This window comes from Canis lupus, chromosome 10 (assembly GCF_048164855.1).
Source record: "Canis lupus baileyi chromosome 10, mCanLup2.hap1, whole genome shotgun sequence".
Lineage (NCBI taxonomy): Eukaryota > Metazoa > Chordata > Mammalia > Carnivora > Canidae > Canis > Canis lupus.
In genome coordinates, this window is record NC_132847.1 from 37,041,851 (window position 1) to 37,058,737 (window position 16,887).

General features: G+C 39.7%; 1 protein-coding gene across 4 annotated transcripts in view; it reads left to right on the plus strand.

Annotated features, from left to right (window-relative positions):
• Positions 1 to 16,887, plus strand: part of SNAPC3 (small nuclear RNA activating complex polypeptide 3) — a 43,001-nt gene that overhangs the window by 23,828 nt on the left and 2,286 nt on the right. Inside the window, exons 6-11 of one of the 4 annotated variants that reach the window (XR_012037994.1) lie at positions 7,797 to 7,879; positions 9,151 to 9,315; positions 12,969 to 13,076; positions 14,236 to 14,861; positions 15,641 to 15,730; positions 15,820 to 16,005. Coding sequence is in view for 1 of the 4 variants with exons in the window: in XM_072841413.1 (XP_072697514.1) it covers positions 7,797 to 7,879; positions 9,151 to 9,315; positions 12,969 to 13,076; positions 14,236 to 14,383 (504 nt within the window). In the remaining 3 variants the exon portion in view is untranslated. Of the gene's footprint in view, positions 1 to 7,796; positions 7,880 to 9,150; positions 9,316 to 12,968; positions 13,077 to 14,235; positions 14,921 to 15,640; positions 16,006 to 16,887 lie in introns of those variants that run through there. The other 3 variants (XR_012037993.1, XR_012037995.1, XM_072841413.1) reach the window with 3 other exon arrangements.

The window sequence follows — 16,887 nt, forward strand, 5'->3', positions numbered from 1 at the left end:
AAGAACTTTCCATCACCTCTCACCTACATTTAGTTATCTGCCCATCTGCCCGTGTACCCTGCCTTGCCACCTGGGACAGTGGCTAGACTAAAGCTGCTGCCACCTGAGGCCAGGCTGCCTGTCCTGGACCTCACATCATGGTTTGGTCCATTCTAGAGCTCTCCCGTCGTTACAGATGCGCTGTGGTATCTCCCTTCCTAAAACTTTTCTTCCACCACACGTCTTCCCCCCAGCCACCAACCTCATCTTTCTGCCTCCTCAACAAACTATTCAGACTTAATAACAATGAGTAGTAATAATAATGATTGAATAATAGCCCCTAAGCTCATTGTTTATCTTTTTCTGCCATCACTTTGTCTTGCACTCACTTTGTTTCCCACTCCTCCTTGAAAATCACTTTTTTAAAAAGACTATTTATTTGAGAGGGAGACACACACACACACAGGAAGAGAGGGCAGAGGGTGACGGAGAGGCCAACTCCCTGCTGAGTGGGGAGCCCCACGCGGGGCTCAATCCCAGTACCCTGAGATCATGACCCTTGCTGAAGGCAGACGCCAAACAGACTGAACCACCCAGGTGTCCCTTTGAAAATCGCTTTATCAACGCCACCATAGACTTAGTTCTTACCTTTTCTGACCAGTCATTGGCACATGATACAATTGAATATTCCTTCTTCCTTGCAACATTTTTTACTTACTTAGCTTTTAATGTGTTACACCCACCTGATTTCTTTTTGTCTGACTGATTTGAATTAATTCCTTTGCTGGGTGCTTCTCATTCTCCTGACTTCTGTTGTAAAGCCCTGGGAGTCCATCCTCAGACCTTACCTCTGTTTGTCTTATCCAGATTTATAGCTATAAATGCTGGGACTCCCAGGATTATATCTCTGATTTCAGCATCTTTTCTGATCTCCAGACTTCTGTATCCAACAGTCTCCTTGATGGTTTTTTAACTTAAGTTTTATTTAAGTAATGTCTAACCCATCGTGGGGCTCTAACTCACAACGCTGAGATCAAGTTGCATGCTTCTGCAACTGAGCCAGGTGCCCCATCCTTGACAGTTTTTACTGGATGTCTGATAGCCATCTCAAACTTAATCTGTTCAAAAGCAAACTCTAGGGCAGCCCGGGTGGCTCAGTGGTTTAGTGCCACCTTGGGCCCAAGGCCTGGTCCTGGGGTCCCGGGATTGGGTCCCACGTTGGGGTCCCTGTGGGGGGCCTGCTTCTCCCTCTGCCTATGTCTCTACCCCTCTCTGTCTGTCTGTCTCTCTCTCTCATGAATAAATAAATAAAATCTTTGAAGGAAAAAAAAAAAAAACTCCAGATCTTTCTGCCTCAATCTATGCCTTTCGCATTGTTCCTATCTCAGTAAATATGCCCATTTTGCATCTAGTTACTTCAGCTAACAAATATATTTAGGCGGTGCCCAGGTTTCTGATCCTTTACAAGGTACCAGACTGTTAAACTGCTATTCCTTCCTTCCTGGACTAGCCTACTGACAGCTCTCCTTGCTCCCTTCACACTTCTGTTTTTCCTCTCCACCAGCCAGAATGATACTTTTAAAGTATCAGTCAGAGCTGCAGTGGCTTCCTCTTACATCTAGGAGAAGAATATACATCTTTATTATAGTCTGCACATAGACCATTATCTGGTCCTTTCTGCCCACCACTCTCATATCCTACCACGCTCTCCCTTGTCTTCAAGCCACAATGCCAGGGGCCACCTGGGTGGCTTGGTTGGTTAAGCTATTGACTCGATTTTGGCTCAGGTCATGATATCAGGGATATGAGATCACCTTAAGTTGGGCTCTTCTGGGATCCCTGGGTGGCGCAGCGGTTTGGCGCCTGCCTTTGGCCCAGGGCGCGATCCTGGAGACCCGGGATCGAATCCCACATCAGGCTCCTGGTGCATGGAGCCTGCTTCTCCCTCTGCCTATGTCTCTGCCTCTCTATCTCTCTCTCTCTGTGTGACTATCATAAATAAATAAAAATTTAAAAAAAAAAAAAAAAAGTTGGGCTCTTCTGTCATCATGGAGTCTGCTTGAGATTTTTCTCTCTCTCCCCTTTCCTCCCCTTCTTGCTCTCTTTCTAAAGAAAATAAATAAATAATAAATGTTTTAACATTTTTTAAAAATAAAGTCTTTAAAAAGAAATTGATCCTGACATTCTCCAATCTAAAAATCGAAGTGGATCCCCTGTAGGCTGACATAGAAGGACTTTTGTAATGATGATTCCAAAGTTAACCTTCCATACTATCCACCCCCTACTTCTGTACTTTATGCTTCAGCCATAGATAATTTTATGTTGCTCAAACATAACACTTTCTCATGCCTTTGAATATTTGAAAATGATAGGAAGCCCTCTCCCTCCCTCCATCCATGTGGTTCATATTCACATTTCCAAACCCAGCTTAAGACTCACTTATTACATAAAATTTTTCCTGACTGTCCTCTCTCTGCCACTCTGGAACCATTTCGTTTGGCCATTATAGTGCCTGTGATAATCAGCTGGTGCTATTTGATATGTCTCTGCCCCACAAGGCTGGCTGTATTCCAGTCCTTTTGGTGATTGGCAAGGAGACCAGCGAAAGAGACCATATGACTCACACATAAATTTCACTTCGTTTTTCAGTTAAACCAAAAATGGTTTTAAGATAATTGGTTTCCTCAGTTTTGGCATCATGGTGCTTTTGGAAATAAACATGAGATTAAAGAGAAACAAATGGAATTTTAAGGCTGTATGCAGGCTGGGAAATGAGACATTTATCTTTTCTTTTAAAGGAGAAGCCGCAGTTTCTCAACCCTACCAAAACAAAAACAAAAAAACCCCCACCAAACCCTGTAATTATAAGGTTTTTATAAATTCACCTTAATAAGCAAAATCTGAATTCACTCTCATGGCCACTGTGTTACCACTGCTCAAAGCAGTTGGAGTCGGACCTGGTAATCGGTCTTAGCACCAGGAACCCTGAGAGAGGATTTGTAACCAGGCATGGCTAGGTCGTTGTGTTTGTACATCAGTGCTGATGGATTCAGCAGCTTTCTAAGCAGGGGTGGATGACCCATCGTCCTATTTTAAATACTTAAGACACGCACAGTTGTATTGTTTCTGCCTCTTCTGTCTCTTTATTAAAATAATGTCCTTTCTGATTATTGAGTACTTACCATGTGCTAGACAGACAGCACGTTTTGGACAGAATTATCACCATTTGAAAAGTAAGAAACAGGGCAGCCCCGGTGGCGCAGCGAATTTAGCGCCACCTGCAGCCCAGGGCATGATCCTGGAGACCCTGGATCGAGTTCCACATTGGGCTCCCTGCATGGAGCCTGCTTCTCCCTCTGCCTGTGTCTCTGCCTCTCCGTGTGGGGGGGGGGGTGGGTATGGGTGTGGGTGTGTGTCTATGAATAAATAAATAAAATCTTTAAAAAAAAAAAAAAAAGAAAAGTAAGAAACAGTTGCATCAGCGTGCTGTCATGAGTTGCCTGTTCAATGAGCAGGGGTGGAGGCTGGATTCAGACCCTTGTCAACGTGCCTTCCAAGCCGCATGGTCTTTGCCGTGTTGGCGGGACGCCAGGTGAGAGGCAGCTTTCCCTGCCCTTCTGGGTGCTTCCAGAGGAGGCCCCAAGTGCAAACTCAGCTGTGCTGTGAGTCGTAGCAGGTTTCTAATGCCTGGACTCTGGAATATGCCTGTTCAGAGAGCTGTGTGTTTCCTCCCAGCTATGGTTTTAGGAGAGTGAACTCCTAAATCAGTGAGTTTGCAGATACTGACATTTGTTTGACCTATGGAGAGATTGTTATTTCACTGATTGGTATATGTATTTTATGCTACATAGACCATATATGTACCATAAAATAAAAATATGTATATGTATACCATATACATATTTTTAAGTTTTTCTTTGGGATTTTTCTTTTTTTTCTGTTTATCTGAGTCCTTGTCTTTCTTGATGAGTCTGGTGCCTTGGAAAATGTTGACTACACCAGAAATAATATGAGTCCTTATGTACCCATTACCCACCTTCCCCAGTTCTCAGCGTTTGCCAAATCGTTATGTGTTCACTTCATGCTGTTGTCACACCTTACAAAACTTGAGAATTGGTCCTTAAGTTATAATGCTTTTTTAGACAGGTATTTGGCTTGTATTCCACTGGTAATCACAGGGAAAAAAAATCAATGAGTTGCAGTTTTTGTAGCTGAGGAAAGGAGAATCTTCACTCCAACAAGCAAGAATTTTGAATATTAACTTAGATGACTTTATTATGTGAGAAGACTGGGAGAATTGGACCAGTATATTTAAATCTCTTTTAAAAGCTTATGTCTAAAATGTAATGTGTTTTGCTAACGTGTTTGTTTTTGGACTATAATATTAAAGGATGAAGTGCATTCTTTAAATATATGTATAAGATGAGTGCCAGTATTTTCTTCTCTCGTGGGTTTTTTTTGTTTGTTTGTTTTTTTGTTTTGTTTTTTTCTTTTTAATGGTCTCTCACATTTTAATATCTAATCTTTTTTTATGTTGCTCAGATTAGTTCATCTTTTGGGAGGGCAGTAATCTCTTAAGGGTCTTGCTTAGAGGAACTTTATTTATTTATTTATTTTTTAATTTTTATTTATTTGTGATAGTCACAGAGAGAGAGAGAGAGAATGAGGCAGAGACACAGGCAGAGGGAGAAGCAGGCTTCATGCACCGGGAGCCCGATGTGGGATTCGATCCCGGGTCTCCAGGATCGCGCCCTGGGCCAAAGGCAGGCGCCAAACCGCTGCGCCACCCAGGGATCCCGCTTAGAGGAACTTTAAAAAAAAGACTTTGCACGGAATGCCCAGGTGGCTTAGTGGTTGACCATCTGCCTTCGGCTCGGGTCATGATCCCAGGGTCCTCGGATTGAGTCCCACATTGAGCTCCCCTCTGGGAGCCTGCTTCTCCCTCTGCCTGTGTCTCTGCCTCTCTCTGTGTCTCTCATGAATAAATAAACCTTAAAAAAAAAAAAAAAAAAGACTTAGCACATACTGCTCTGTTGCTTATTATAAATAAAGCCCTGGTGTAGGACAAAGAGCTGCTTCAGTGTCTCTCCCATTACCATTTTTCTCATAGCAGATCCTAGGGAATACTTCTGAAAAGTTCTAATACAGCTGATTTGAATATTAGCAACACAACAAACATGCCTAGAATTATATATAAATGACTTTGTTCACATGATCATATTAGTTTTCCATAGTTACTTTGTTTATAAAGTGGAAATAGAAAGTAGAGGCTGGGGCTACATTAGGTACCTAACAGAAGTAACTTCTTACATTGGCTTTTTTCCATGTTGATTGGCAATCCTCCCCTCCCCCAAAGCTGGTCAGCAAAACTAGCTGACAAATAGGGAAACTAGTTAGTGAGAATCTCTGGTTGCCACTGAAAAGCAAAATTACCTGGTGTTGAGGCTGCTCACGTCTTCTATTTGTGTACTGAGACAGGGAAAAGTTACTAATGGATGAGTTTGGATTTATTTATTTATTTGTTTGTTTATTTATTTATTTATTTATTTATTTATTTTTAAAGATTTTATTTATTTATTCACGAGAGACACACAGAGAGAGAGAGGCAGAGACACAGGCAGAAGGAGAAGCAGGCTCCATGCGGGAGCCCGACGTGGGACTCGATCCCAGGTCTCCCGGATCACACCCTGGGCTGCAGGCGGTGCTTAACCGCTGCGCCACCGGGGCTGCCCTGAGTTTGGATTTAGATGGAGAACTGTTCCCCTTCTAAATAATAATTATGCCAACCAAACGCATTAAGTTGCCTAAATCACTTCAAGTTCCATAGAAGCATTTTGTAATGGAAAAACCCTGAAACTTTTTTTCTTTTAATTTTTTTTTTTTTTTTTTTTTTTTTTATGATAGTCACACAGAGAGAGAGAGAGAGGCAGAGACATAGGCAGAGGGAGAAGCAGGCTCCATGCACCGGGAGCCCGACGTGGGATTCGATCCTGGGTCTCCAGGATCGCGCCCTGGGCCAAAGGCAGGCGCTAAACCGCTGCACCACCCAGGGATCCCAAAAAACCCTGAAACTTTTTATGTCTAAGTAAGGCAGTGTTCTTTCAGAACATTTATTTTAGACCCTAGCTTACCTCTTTGAGGGTCCAGAAGTTTATTTTGTGGTGGTTTTTGTGTGAACAGCAGCTAGACAGGGCATTCTAATACAGATTATCCTTTTAGCTCTGTAAGCACCTGGGAAGAAGGTAATGGCTTTACTCCTGTGTTACATGAGGAAACAGAGGGTCAGGGAAATCAAATGACAGCCCAATGAGAAACAGCACAGCCAATCTCATAAGGGTGTCATCAGACTGTGACACCAGTGCCAGATAGTCTGTAAATGACCAGATTACAGACTATCTGCCAGTGCCAGATAGTCTGTAAATGATGGAATGAATCCCTTGCCCATTTGAATCACCTGGGGAACTTGGGAAAACCTTGGTGCCTGGGCCATATGCTGAGAGATTCTCATTTAATGGCCTTGAGACTTGGTCTTTGGTGTCTCTATGATTCTGATGGGCAGTGAGGAACAGGAGACACCCTTCTGCAAAGTCTGGTAGGCTGAAAGTTAAGAAGCCTGACAGTTCAGACCAGTTGTGTGACTGCTGTGGTACTTAACTGGTAAGATTACTTGAGTCAGGGACGCCTGGATGGCTCAACGGTTGAGACCTGCCCCTGGCTCAGGGCGTGATCCGTGGTCTCAGGATCGAGTCCCACGTCAGGCTCCCTGCATGGAGCCTGCTTCTCCCTCTGCCTACGTCTCTGTCTTTCTCTCTCTGTGTCTTTCATGAATAATAAAATGAAATCTTAAAAAAAAAAAAAATTCCTTGAGTCAGAATATTCAAATTCTGCCTAAAAATTATTGAAAATTTGAAGGGAGAATTTTTATAAAAGTACACTGAGGAGCACCTGATGATGTAGCTGGTTGAGCATCCAAATCATGGTTCTGGTTCCCGTCGTGATCTCAGGGCCATGGGATCAAGCCTTACTTCAGGCTCCATACTTAGTGTGGCATTTGCTCCCTTTTCCCTCTCACTCATGCTCTCTTCTCTCTCAATTAAATCAAACTTAAAAAAAAAAAAAAAAAAGGACACTGAAACTATTAAAAAAAAAAATAACAGAAAAACATAACACTATGATCACTTATTATCGCTGTGGAACTACCAAAGATGTGACTTTCAGTTTTTCATGCTAGGATCCAACGTAACTCACTATAATAAAATAGTATTGAAGTTTATTTCACTTCTGATTAGGTTCCTTTCATGAGTCTCAGAATAAATTTAAATCAGACTTAGTGATTAAAACAGGAATAGGATAAAATTGAAAATAGCAGCAAGGATCAGATCTTTACACTTTCTTTTTTTTTTTAATATTTATTTATTTATGATAGACATAGAGAGAGAGAGAGGCAGAGACACAGGCAGAGGGAGAAGCAGGCTCCATGCCAAGAGCCCGACGCGGGACTTGATCCCGGGACTCCAGGATCGCGCCCTGGGCCAAAGGCAGGCGCTAAACCGCTGAGCCACCCAGGGATCCCCGATCTTTACATTCTCATCCCTGGTAAATAGCATAGTACTTGTCACATAGGAGGTTCCCATTAATTAAATTAATGAGCTAAAAAAATAAATAAATAAAATAATGAGCTAAGCATATTCTGTGAAGTTGCATGAAGTTACTATAAAGCATGTAAGTGTGGTTTTATGACTTACAAATTTTGAATTGGCAGCAATTTCATAATTGTGAATAGAGGACTTTATTCAATGCCATCTATTTCCTTGTAGGACCTGTACAAATCAGCCTTCTTTTATTTTGAAGGGACATTTTACAATGATAAAAGATACCCTGAGTGCAGAGATTTGAGCAGGTACAGTTTTCAAAAATCTTCTGAGTCTTTCCTGTTTCTAGTTTTTAAAATAGCAAGATCTCCACAAATCCTGTTACTGGTCTGCTAAGGGTCTTTGCCAACGAATTGTTTTGTTAGGCTGTTTTGTCTTGCGGTTAAAGATCTCTCTCAGTTTTTAAAGTATATTCAGGTATTTCATCTGGTTAGCCTAGGTACTAGTAAATTAATCAAAATTTTTACTCCAAGAAGAAAATTTTCCTGCCAAAGATCTACACAGACATTTCGAAATCTTTGTGCTATCTGCTGTCTTAGAAATTACAGCAAATTTGGGGGCACTTGGCTAGCTCAGTCAGTAGCAACTCTTGATCTTGGGATTGTGAGTTTGAGCCCCATGTTGGGCATGGAGCCTACTTTAAAAAAAAAAAAAAAAGAAATCATAGCAAATCTTGTATTGAGCCATAGATATATCTAAAAAACTTTAAATCCCACTTAAAATCTATATTAGTTTCTCCTATTTGGGTGATAGCAATAAATTATTCTTTCAGTGTTTTTTTCTGCTTGTCCAGTGTATACTGTTGTTTGCCCTAGATGGATATGTAAATACATGGTTAAGTATATAACATGAAAAATCCATAGCTCATAATCATGTTAATTAGACCATACTTTTACTGTCAGTGTCCTAGCAACTAGGGTATATATGTATATTGTTTCTGAGTGTTTATATATATTCTCTTTAATTATAGTTATTTGTATCTGTATTCTAATGTAGCAATTCTCATACTTGCTGGTTTCAGCATTCCTTTATACTATAATTGAGGACTATAAAGAACTTTGATTATGTGGGCTTATAGCTATTAGTATTTACCATATTAGAAGTTGAAACTGAGAAATATTTTCAATTTTAACCAATTTAATCCCATTACATGTTAACTTTAATAATTTGGAGGGAAAGTAACTTTTCCAAAACAAAATGAGACCAGTGGCATTGTTCCACATTTTCCGTTCAGTCTGATGTGATAAAACACATCATGTAACCTCTAGAATACTGGTCATTTATGAGAGAATAGTAGTTGAAAAGGGCAAATGATATTTTATCACAATTCAGGAACCACACTTTGAGAACCGTTGCTCTACTGGATAAAAACAAATTCACTGAGATTTTCACCTCAAGGTGGTAACTGTCCAGTTTGAGTCAGGCCTCATGAAATAATTGTAGTCACAAACCATTTTCTGTCATATTTTTAGGTTTTTTTTGTGGCATAATGAAGTATCATCTTTTTCCCCCCTTTCAGAACTATCATTGAGTGGTCAGAGTCCCATGATAGAGGCTATGGAAAATTTCAGACTGCTAAAATGGAAGATTTCACCTTCAATGACCTGTATATTAAACTGGGTTTTCCTTACTTATATTGTCACCAGGGAGACTGTGAACATGTTGTTGTCATTACTGACATAAGGTAAGTGGCAGCACTCAGAACAACGTTATTTGTTCTTTTTATTTTACAGTAGGAGAGCACAGGCTGTTTGTGTTTGTTTTTAATAAGAGGAATAAAAATCATCATTGTAGGAATGCCTGGGTAACTTAGTGATTGTCTGCCTGACTTTGGCTCAGGTGGTGATCCAGGGTCCTGGGATCAAGTCCCATATCGGGCTCCCTGCAGGAGCTTGCTTATCCCTCCTTCTATGTCTCTGCTTCTTGCTCTGTGTCTCTCATGAATAAATAAATAAAATCTTCTAAAAAAAAAGTCATCACTGCAGCTTGGCTTAGGAGCAGCAAAATTGTTTGCTTTCCACGGAATGACCAATTTTCTATCCATTTGCATTCTCTATTTTTTTTTTTTTTTTAAGATTTTATCCATTTATTCATGAGAGACAGAGAGAGAGAGGCAGAGGGAGAAGCAGGCTGCATGCAGGGAGCCCGACGTGGGACTCGATCCCAGGACTCCAGGACAACGCCCTGGGCCGAAGGCGGCGCCAAACCACTGAGCCACCGGGGCTGCCCGCATTCTCTATTTTGAGGAGTAGATATACTATATAGAAATACTTTATTTATTTATTTTTTTTTAAATTTTTATTTATTTATGATAGTCACACAGAGAGAGAGAGAGAGAGAGAGAGAGAGGCAGAGACATAGGCAGGAGAAGCAGGCTCCATGCACCGGGAGCCCGACGTGGGATTCGATCCCGGGTCTCCAGGATCGCGCCCTGGGCCAAAGGCAGGCGCGAAACCGCTGCGCCACCCAGGGATCCCTAGAAATACTTTAATAGAGGGTGAAAAATCTGTAGATAAGCATTTCCATTTGTGTATTAGGCAGGCAGCAGCCATTCACTTTTGGGTTGTTTTCTAAGATTTATTCATTTGAGAGAAGGAGGAAGAGAAAACACAAGTGAGGGTGGGGAGGAAGAGGGAGAAACAAGCTCCCTGCTGAGCAGGGAGCCCGATATGGAATTTGATCCCAGGACTTGGGATCGTGACCTGAGCCAAAGGCAGACACTTAACCCACTTAACCGAGCCACCCAGACACCCCGCCATCCACTCTGTAGATCATTTTGTATATCCTGTAGCCCCTTTCCTTAGCAAATTTGCAACTATATATCTGGGTTTCTTGTCTCTTTGCCAGAATTTTATGGAGATTGAAGGGAACTGGGGGAAGAGAAGAGAAATTCTAATATTTGACAAATATGAGGTCTTAAGGCTTACATAAAGTATAAAAAACTGGGAAGGATTAAAGTAGTTTAAAATGAGATTGTGTTACAATAATTTTGTATAGCTTGTGTCTCTCTCATGTATAAGGCTGTTCATTTCCTTATTTAAGAAATGTCACTTTGAGAAGGATCAGTATGCAAGAATGAACCCTGCTCCATCCCTGCTTTCATTCTGAAAGACCATTTTTATGGGAGTCTTTGTGTGGAGCAGTCCCAGATGCAGGCTTTTTATCTTATCAGTAATAGGAATGGGTGCCTTCAGGAAGCCCCTGCCATTCCACCTCTCTTGGATCTTAGTGACCAGTCTCCAAAAATTGACTTCGCATGCACTCATGCTCAGGAGACTCCCAGAGGAAGTACTTGACACAGAGTAAACTTTGAAAGACATGAATGCAAAGCAGAACAGATAAGACCTAAAGAGAGCTGTGGAATGCTGAGACTTCTCTCCCAGCATGATGGCCATCCAGCCCACTTAGAGGATAGCTTGGGCCTGAGCCCAGTGGAGAAACTCAGGAAGGGTGTCTGGCACCGCTCCGCCTCCCATGCAGACACACAAGGAGAGCACCGTTCAGTCTGTCAGAAAGTACAGAACCCGATTAGCCGCAGGTACAGGACACCTAAGCAGATGCAAACCTGAGAGCCGGTAGCTTCTAGCCACGTGTCACACGATAAAAGGAACCTGTAGTCGTTTGTGGAGTTTAGGGGTGAGTAGTAGTAATTTGGCATAATGTAAACATTAAACATCGATTTAACCAAGGTTATTTTGTTCTGTAGAGGGATGTTGAGGAGCTAAATTTAAAAGAAAAAGTATGCAAAACATTGGCCCGAGAGCTCATAAACTCGTTTTATAGGATTAACACACTATCAAAGAAATGTATATATATAATTTTAAGTTTTATATTAAGCTATTCTGTGTGTTCTTTCACTCAAATGAAGGGGAATGTGCCTAAGAATTAGGATAAGATAGAAGACCATCCACTTTTCTCTGATTTTAGTTTAACATTTCTTACTGTATGGCCTTGTCATTCTTAAAGGCAACGTGGAAGAACAAGCCACACTTAGTAAACATTTGCAGCATGGAGTGTTCCTAAGGAATTATTTTTAGTTTTTTGAAAGATTAAATTTCACTTTTTTTTTTTTAAGATTTTATTTTTAAGCAGGCCCCACACTAGGTGTAGGGATTGAACCGACAACCCTGAGACTAAGGGTTGCATGCTCCAAGGAGTGAGCCAGGCAGGTGGCCTTTAAGGAATTTTTATTTATTTTATTTTTATTTTTTTAAAGATTTATTTATTTATTCATGATAGAGAGAGAGAGGCAGAGACACAGGCAGAGGGAGAAGCAGGGACTCAATCCCAGGACCCCAGGATCATGCCCTGAGCCAAAGGCAGGCGCCAAACCACTGAGTCACCCAGGGATCCAAAAGTAATTTAGACTACAAGTCTTTTTTTTTTTTTTTTTTTTTTAAGATTTTGAGAGAGAGCATGCACACAAGCATTGGGTAACTGCAGAGGTAGAGGGAGAAGCACTCCTTACTAAGCTGGGGATCCTGATTTGGAGACTGATCCCAGGACCCCAAGATCATGACCTGAGCCAAAGGCAGACAGACACTTAACCAACAAAGCCACCCAGGCGCCCCTAGGCTACAAATCATTTTTTATTTTATAGGTGAATTTAATCATTCAGTGCCATTCCATAGTCTAATAGTTGGTAAACTGTTACAAGCTTATTAATCATTTTCTGATGTGAAGTTGATATATTGCTACCCTTTAAAAAAATCAAATTTTAAAATAGAGACCTTTAGAATACTCTTGTGCAGTTCCTTCATTTTTTGGATGAAGAATCTGAGGTCCAGCATGGTTAAGGGGTTTACTCAAACCCAGTTGATTAGTGGTAGAGACTGACTTTCATTTACAATTTACTAATTGACACCCAAAACTAAAGTCCTGTCAGTTCACATTATACCAGGAGTCTGATTTAGATTTTAATAAAGAACAATGTAACACATAACCAAATAGATTAAATAGTTGCTCGCTCAAACTGTGTTTCATCAAAAGATATAAAGTGTTGAGTAAAGCAAGGGCTTTCTGATGGAATACATACAAGATCTGCTGCACACTAATCTTCCTCTTAGAGAGTCACAGAGCATATTACCATAAAACACTTTGGGAAGTTTCATGGGAAAGAAAACATTAATTCCAAATGATCTTTAGGAGAGTGTTTCTGTGGAACACAATTTGGTCAGACCTAGTGTAGCAAGTGATTTTATACCTAAATCTCTTATTTAAAAAAATTGAAGAATATGCCTACTGTGTTCCTAATGTTGAGGTACAGATATATTTAATTCTTTATAGATCACAACAATTTGTCTTTTAATGCCTTGGTTTACTTCTCATGTACAAAAGGCTTGCACATCGTGATGACTGCTTGGATAGGACACTTTATCCCCTTCTTATCAAGAAGCATTGGCTATGGACCAGAAAATGTTTTGTTTGTAAAATGTACACAGCCAGGTAAGTAATACCTATTTCTTTGAGAATTACTGGTTTTCAATAGTCAAGTACTTTGAATTCTTCGTATTTCAGTGTTTCTTATTTTGAATTGGAATGAGGACTTAGTCTTTGGGAATATAATAGAAATAGTTTTTCTAGTAGGTAAGTGCCACAAATTGGTAGGTTACTTTTAAGCAGGAAATGAGTTCTGTATAGTAAAAAACCAGAGCTGGGTCAGATTTTGGATGAATCAACACTCAGTGTCACATCAGGGAGCCATGTTGCCTTTTGTCTGCAGTTTCCAAAATCAGCCTCATTCACAGCTTCTTCATGAAAAAATAACAGCATCTCATATATACAATGAGGTCAAAATATGGTTTCATGAAATTTTTACTTAATGTGATACTTCACGTTTAGTTTGTGTAACTGGATCAGAATAAAAAAATTCAGAAGAAAGAAGAATGATTGTGTATCAGATTTTTGAGAGGTTCTCCCCTCCCCTCCCTTCCCTTCCCAATAAGGCTTTTCTAAATGACTAGTAAGAAAACATGTTAAATCCGTTATCAAACTGGAAATCAGGCAATGTTAAAATATACAATGAGATGCAGATTCAAATAGACTGAAAAAGTCTTTCATTTTACCATGACCTAACATCTCAGAACAAAAAACAAAGTATTGTTCAATGTTGCCCATATTCCCATTTGTAGACACTCTGTAACATTTTATCCTGAATTTCAGATAAAACACCTGGAGTTTTCAAATTGGCCAGGACTAATTTACCAATTAAAAAGATAAGTTACACAAAAAAGTTCATCAGGTCTACAGTATCTAGTATGTAACAGTTTTTCAAGATGGCCTATTACATTTTAACAGTTATTTGGAGGATAGGTAAGGGTATGTGTAGGATGCTTTTCACGTATGGATTTGTATTTTTCTCTACTTACCTTTAGTCTTTCAGAGAAACAGCATGCTGCAGGATTTCTGTTAGTTGTCCCTTTGCCTTGTAGAGTATTGGTAGTGATAGGACTGTTTCTATACACCTACAGAGCTTTATAAAGGATTACAGTGTATTAGGACAATAAAGCAATGGTTGGGGATGTTTACACATTACTGCAGGTCATAACATGTTAAAGCATGAGAAAGTTGGCTGTAAAGATGTACTTTATTTTTTTAATTACAGATGGGTGACGAACAATGACAGTTTTGCACCAGAGGACCCATGTTTCTTTTGTGATGTTTGCTTTCGGATGCTCCACTATGATTCAGAAGGCAACAAACTAGGAGAATTCCTTGCTTATCCTTATGTTGATCCTGGAACCTTTAATTAATAACAAAAAATGTACCTTGTGAAGTACCTGTCCCCTTGGATGGTTACTTTCTTTCTTGAACATGCCACTGAGTAACATAAATCACCTGAAACAATCGGCTAGCTACTCATACACCTGCAAAAGTGTAAATCACAGGTTTTGCTTTGTTTTATTTATAAATCACAGGTTTTTTTATAACGTTTGTTTAGAATTCTTTTAGTATTTATTCCAAAACTTGGTTTTTAGTGTATTTGCCCATTATTGTGTTTATTTACTAAGTTGTAGGAGTGCTTTATATATTTTGAATATAAATCCTGTCAGATTCAGGTATTCTGATTTTTGGCCATGCTGTGGCTTGCCTATTCATTCTGTGTCCAGGGTACTTTTTGCTAATCTGTAACTAGAAAAATTCAGTTAATGATACATCAAATGGTGGAAGTGTTTTGAAAATTCTTTGAAGAATGTGAGAGCTATACCTTTGTACCATCAAACTTCCAAGGTAAAGATCCTTCAAATATCTGTGATAAAAATGAGAAGAATAAAAGTAGATTTAACAAATACGGTATTAAGAATAGCTATTGTGTAATCTGATCCCACTGAGGGCTCTTTTGTAATACTAGGTTTTGGTTTTGGTAGAAGCTAGCAGGCACGCTAATCATTTTAATGGGACTCACTGTATGAATAATGAACGTAAAAAGATCTTGAGCATATATTCATACCTTCACAAAATAACATCTTTTTTAAAAGATTTTATTTATTCACGAGAAACATCTAGAGAGAGAGGCAGAGGGAGAAGCAGGCCCCATGCAGGGAACCTAATGCGGGACTCGATCCCAGGACTCCTGGGCCAAAGGCAGGGGCTAAACTGCTGAGCTACCCAGGGATCCCGAAAGTAACATTTCAGTTGAAGATTCTTTATGAGAACTTTTTCAGTTTATTATTATGATTAGGAAAACAGATTTTGAGGCTTTTGGCTGGTTCAGTCGGTAGAGCATGCAACTCTTGATCTGGGGGTTTTAGGCCCCACATTGGGTGTAGAGATGACTTAAGAATAAAATCTTAAAATGGTAGATTTTATATAATGTGACCACTGGGACATGAGAAGTCAAGATCCTATGGATTGCCAGCTCTGGTTCACTCATATTTGTGCAGTAATACCCAGAATTATTTATGTAAAAACCAGGGTTTTTTGGCCCAGCTCTTCTTTTTTGGCCCTCTTTTCTTTCTTCTTTTTTGGCCCTCTCTGACAACCCTATTTATTCACTTCTCTCATTCTAGACAAAAGGCCAAAGATGAATTCCAAGGCCTAGATCATCACAGAAAAATTGTATCTATCTATATTGAAATGTTTTCCCAAAATCTTTTTTGGTGGGTAGTTTTGAAAAGATTGTTAAGAATGCTGTAAAATAGTTTTTTTTAAATGTATCATTATTTAAATTCCACTTTCTCTTTCCTAGGTTATTTATTTAAATTCAACTGAGTACCACATTCCCTGGATGGCTAAGAACATTTACCATACTAATCAAAAACTGATGAAGCCTTTAAGAATGTATATTTAAAATATTGGCAGTGAAATGTTTAATGGACTTAAATACATGTCCAATTAAGTTGATTGGTGTGCAGAAGACAAGCACCTGTTTCTGGTATGTGTACTGATGGTCTTACTCACTGATTCAGTAAATACACCAGAGGAGCAGTATAAGAAGAGGTGCCTCCCGTGGCTGGCTTATGCTACTAAATTTTTACTTTCGTGTTTCCAACGATGGTAAATTGAACAGATTAAAAATTCAGCTAGAAAACCATATTCGCCCAATTCCTGCTAGTTCCACAGGGAAAAAATGAATTTCTGCTTCATCTTTTTAAAAGATTTAGTGTATGAGAGCGAGCAAGGAGAGGGCCAGAGGGGGAGAGAGAATCCCAGGCAGAGTTCAGTCCCATGACGTGGAGGATCTTGACCCGAGCTGAAATCAAGAAATCCCTCCACTGACTGAACCACCCAGGTGCCCCTGCTTCCTTTATTTTTAAACTGCATTCCTTGTAGTTCTTGCATTAATATCCAAGGTCTGTTGATTTTTTTCCTCTCCAAGTTCTAGCTAGTTACCATGTAGTGTTCTGTTGGTTTCAGGTGTTTACTTGTATTCATTCCCATTTCAGATTCTCAAAACTGCAAATTCCAAAATGTGCACTGTCCTAACAGAAACATTAGTCCATGTGCAGTCATTTTAGTGGACAGAGACTGTCAATTAAAACATTACTGCTAGTGAAATTCTTATTTTATCATTTATTAATCTTATTCTAATTCTTAAGGGTAGTTTTTCCACCAAAATTAAAAGGCTCAAAGATCTTTGTATTTTCATTTCCCCTTGTGAAATCTAGAGGAAGAAAGGCTAACCTGATTATGCCCAGAATTTGCCAATGTAGTGATTTAGGGATTTTATGGCTGTAAAATTCAATACTAAACAGGACTTATGTAATGAAGAAAAGCAAATATGAAAATATGGTAATCAATTTATCAGCTAATATGA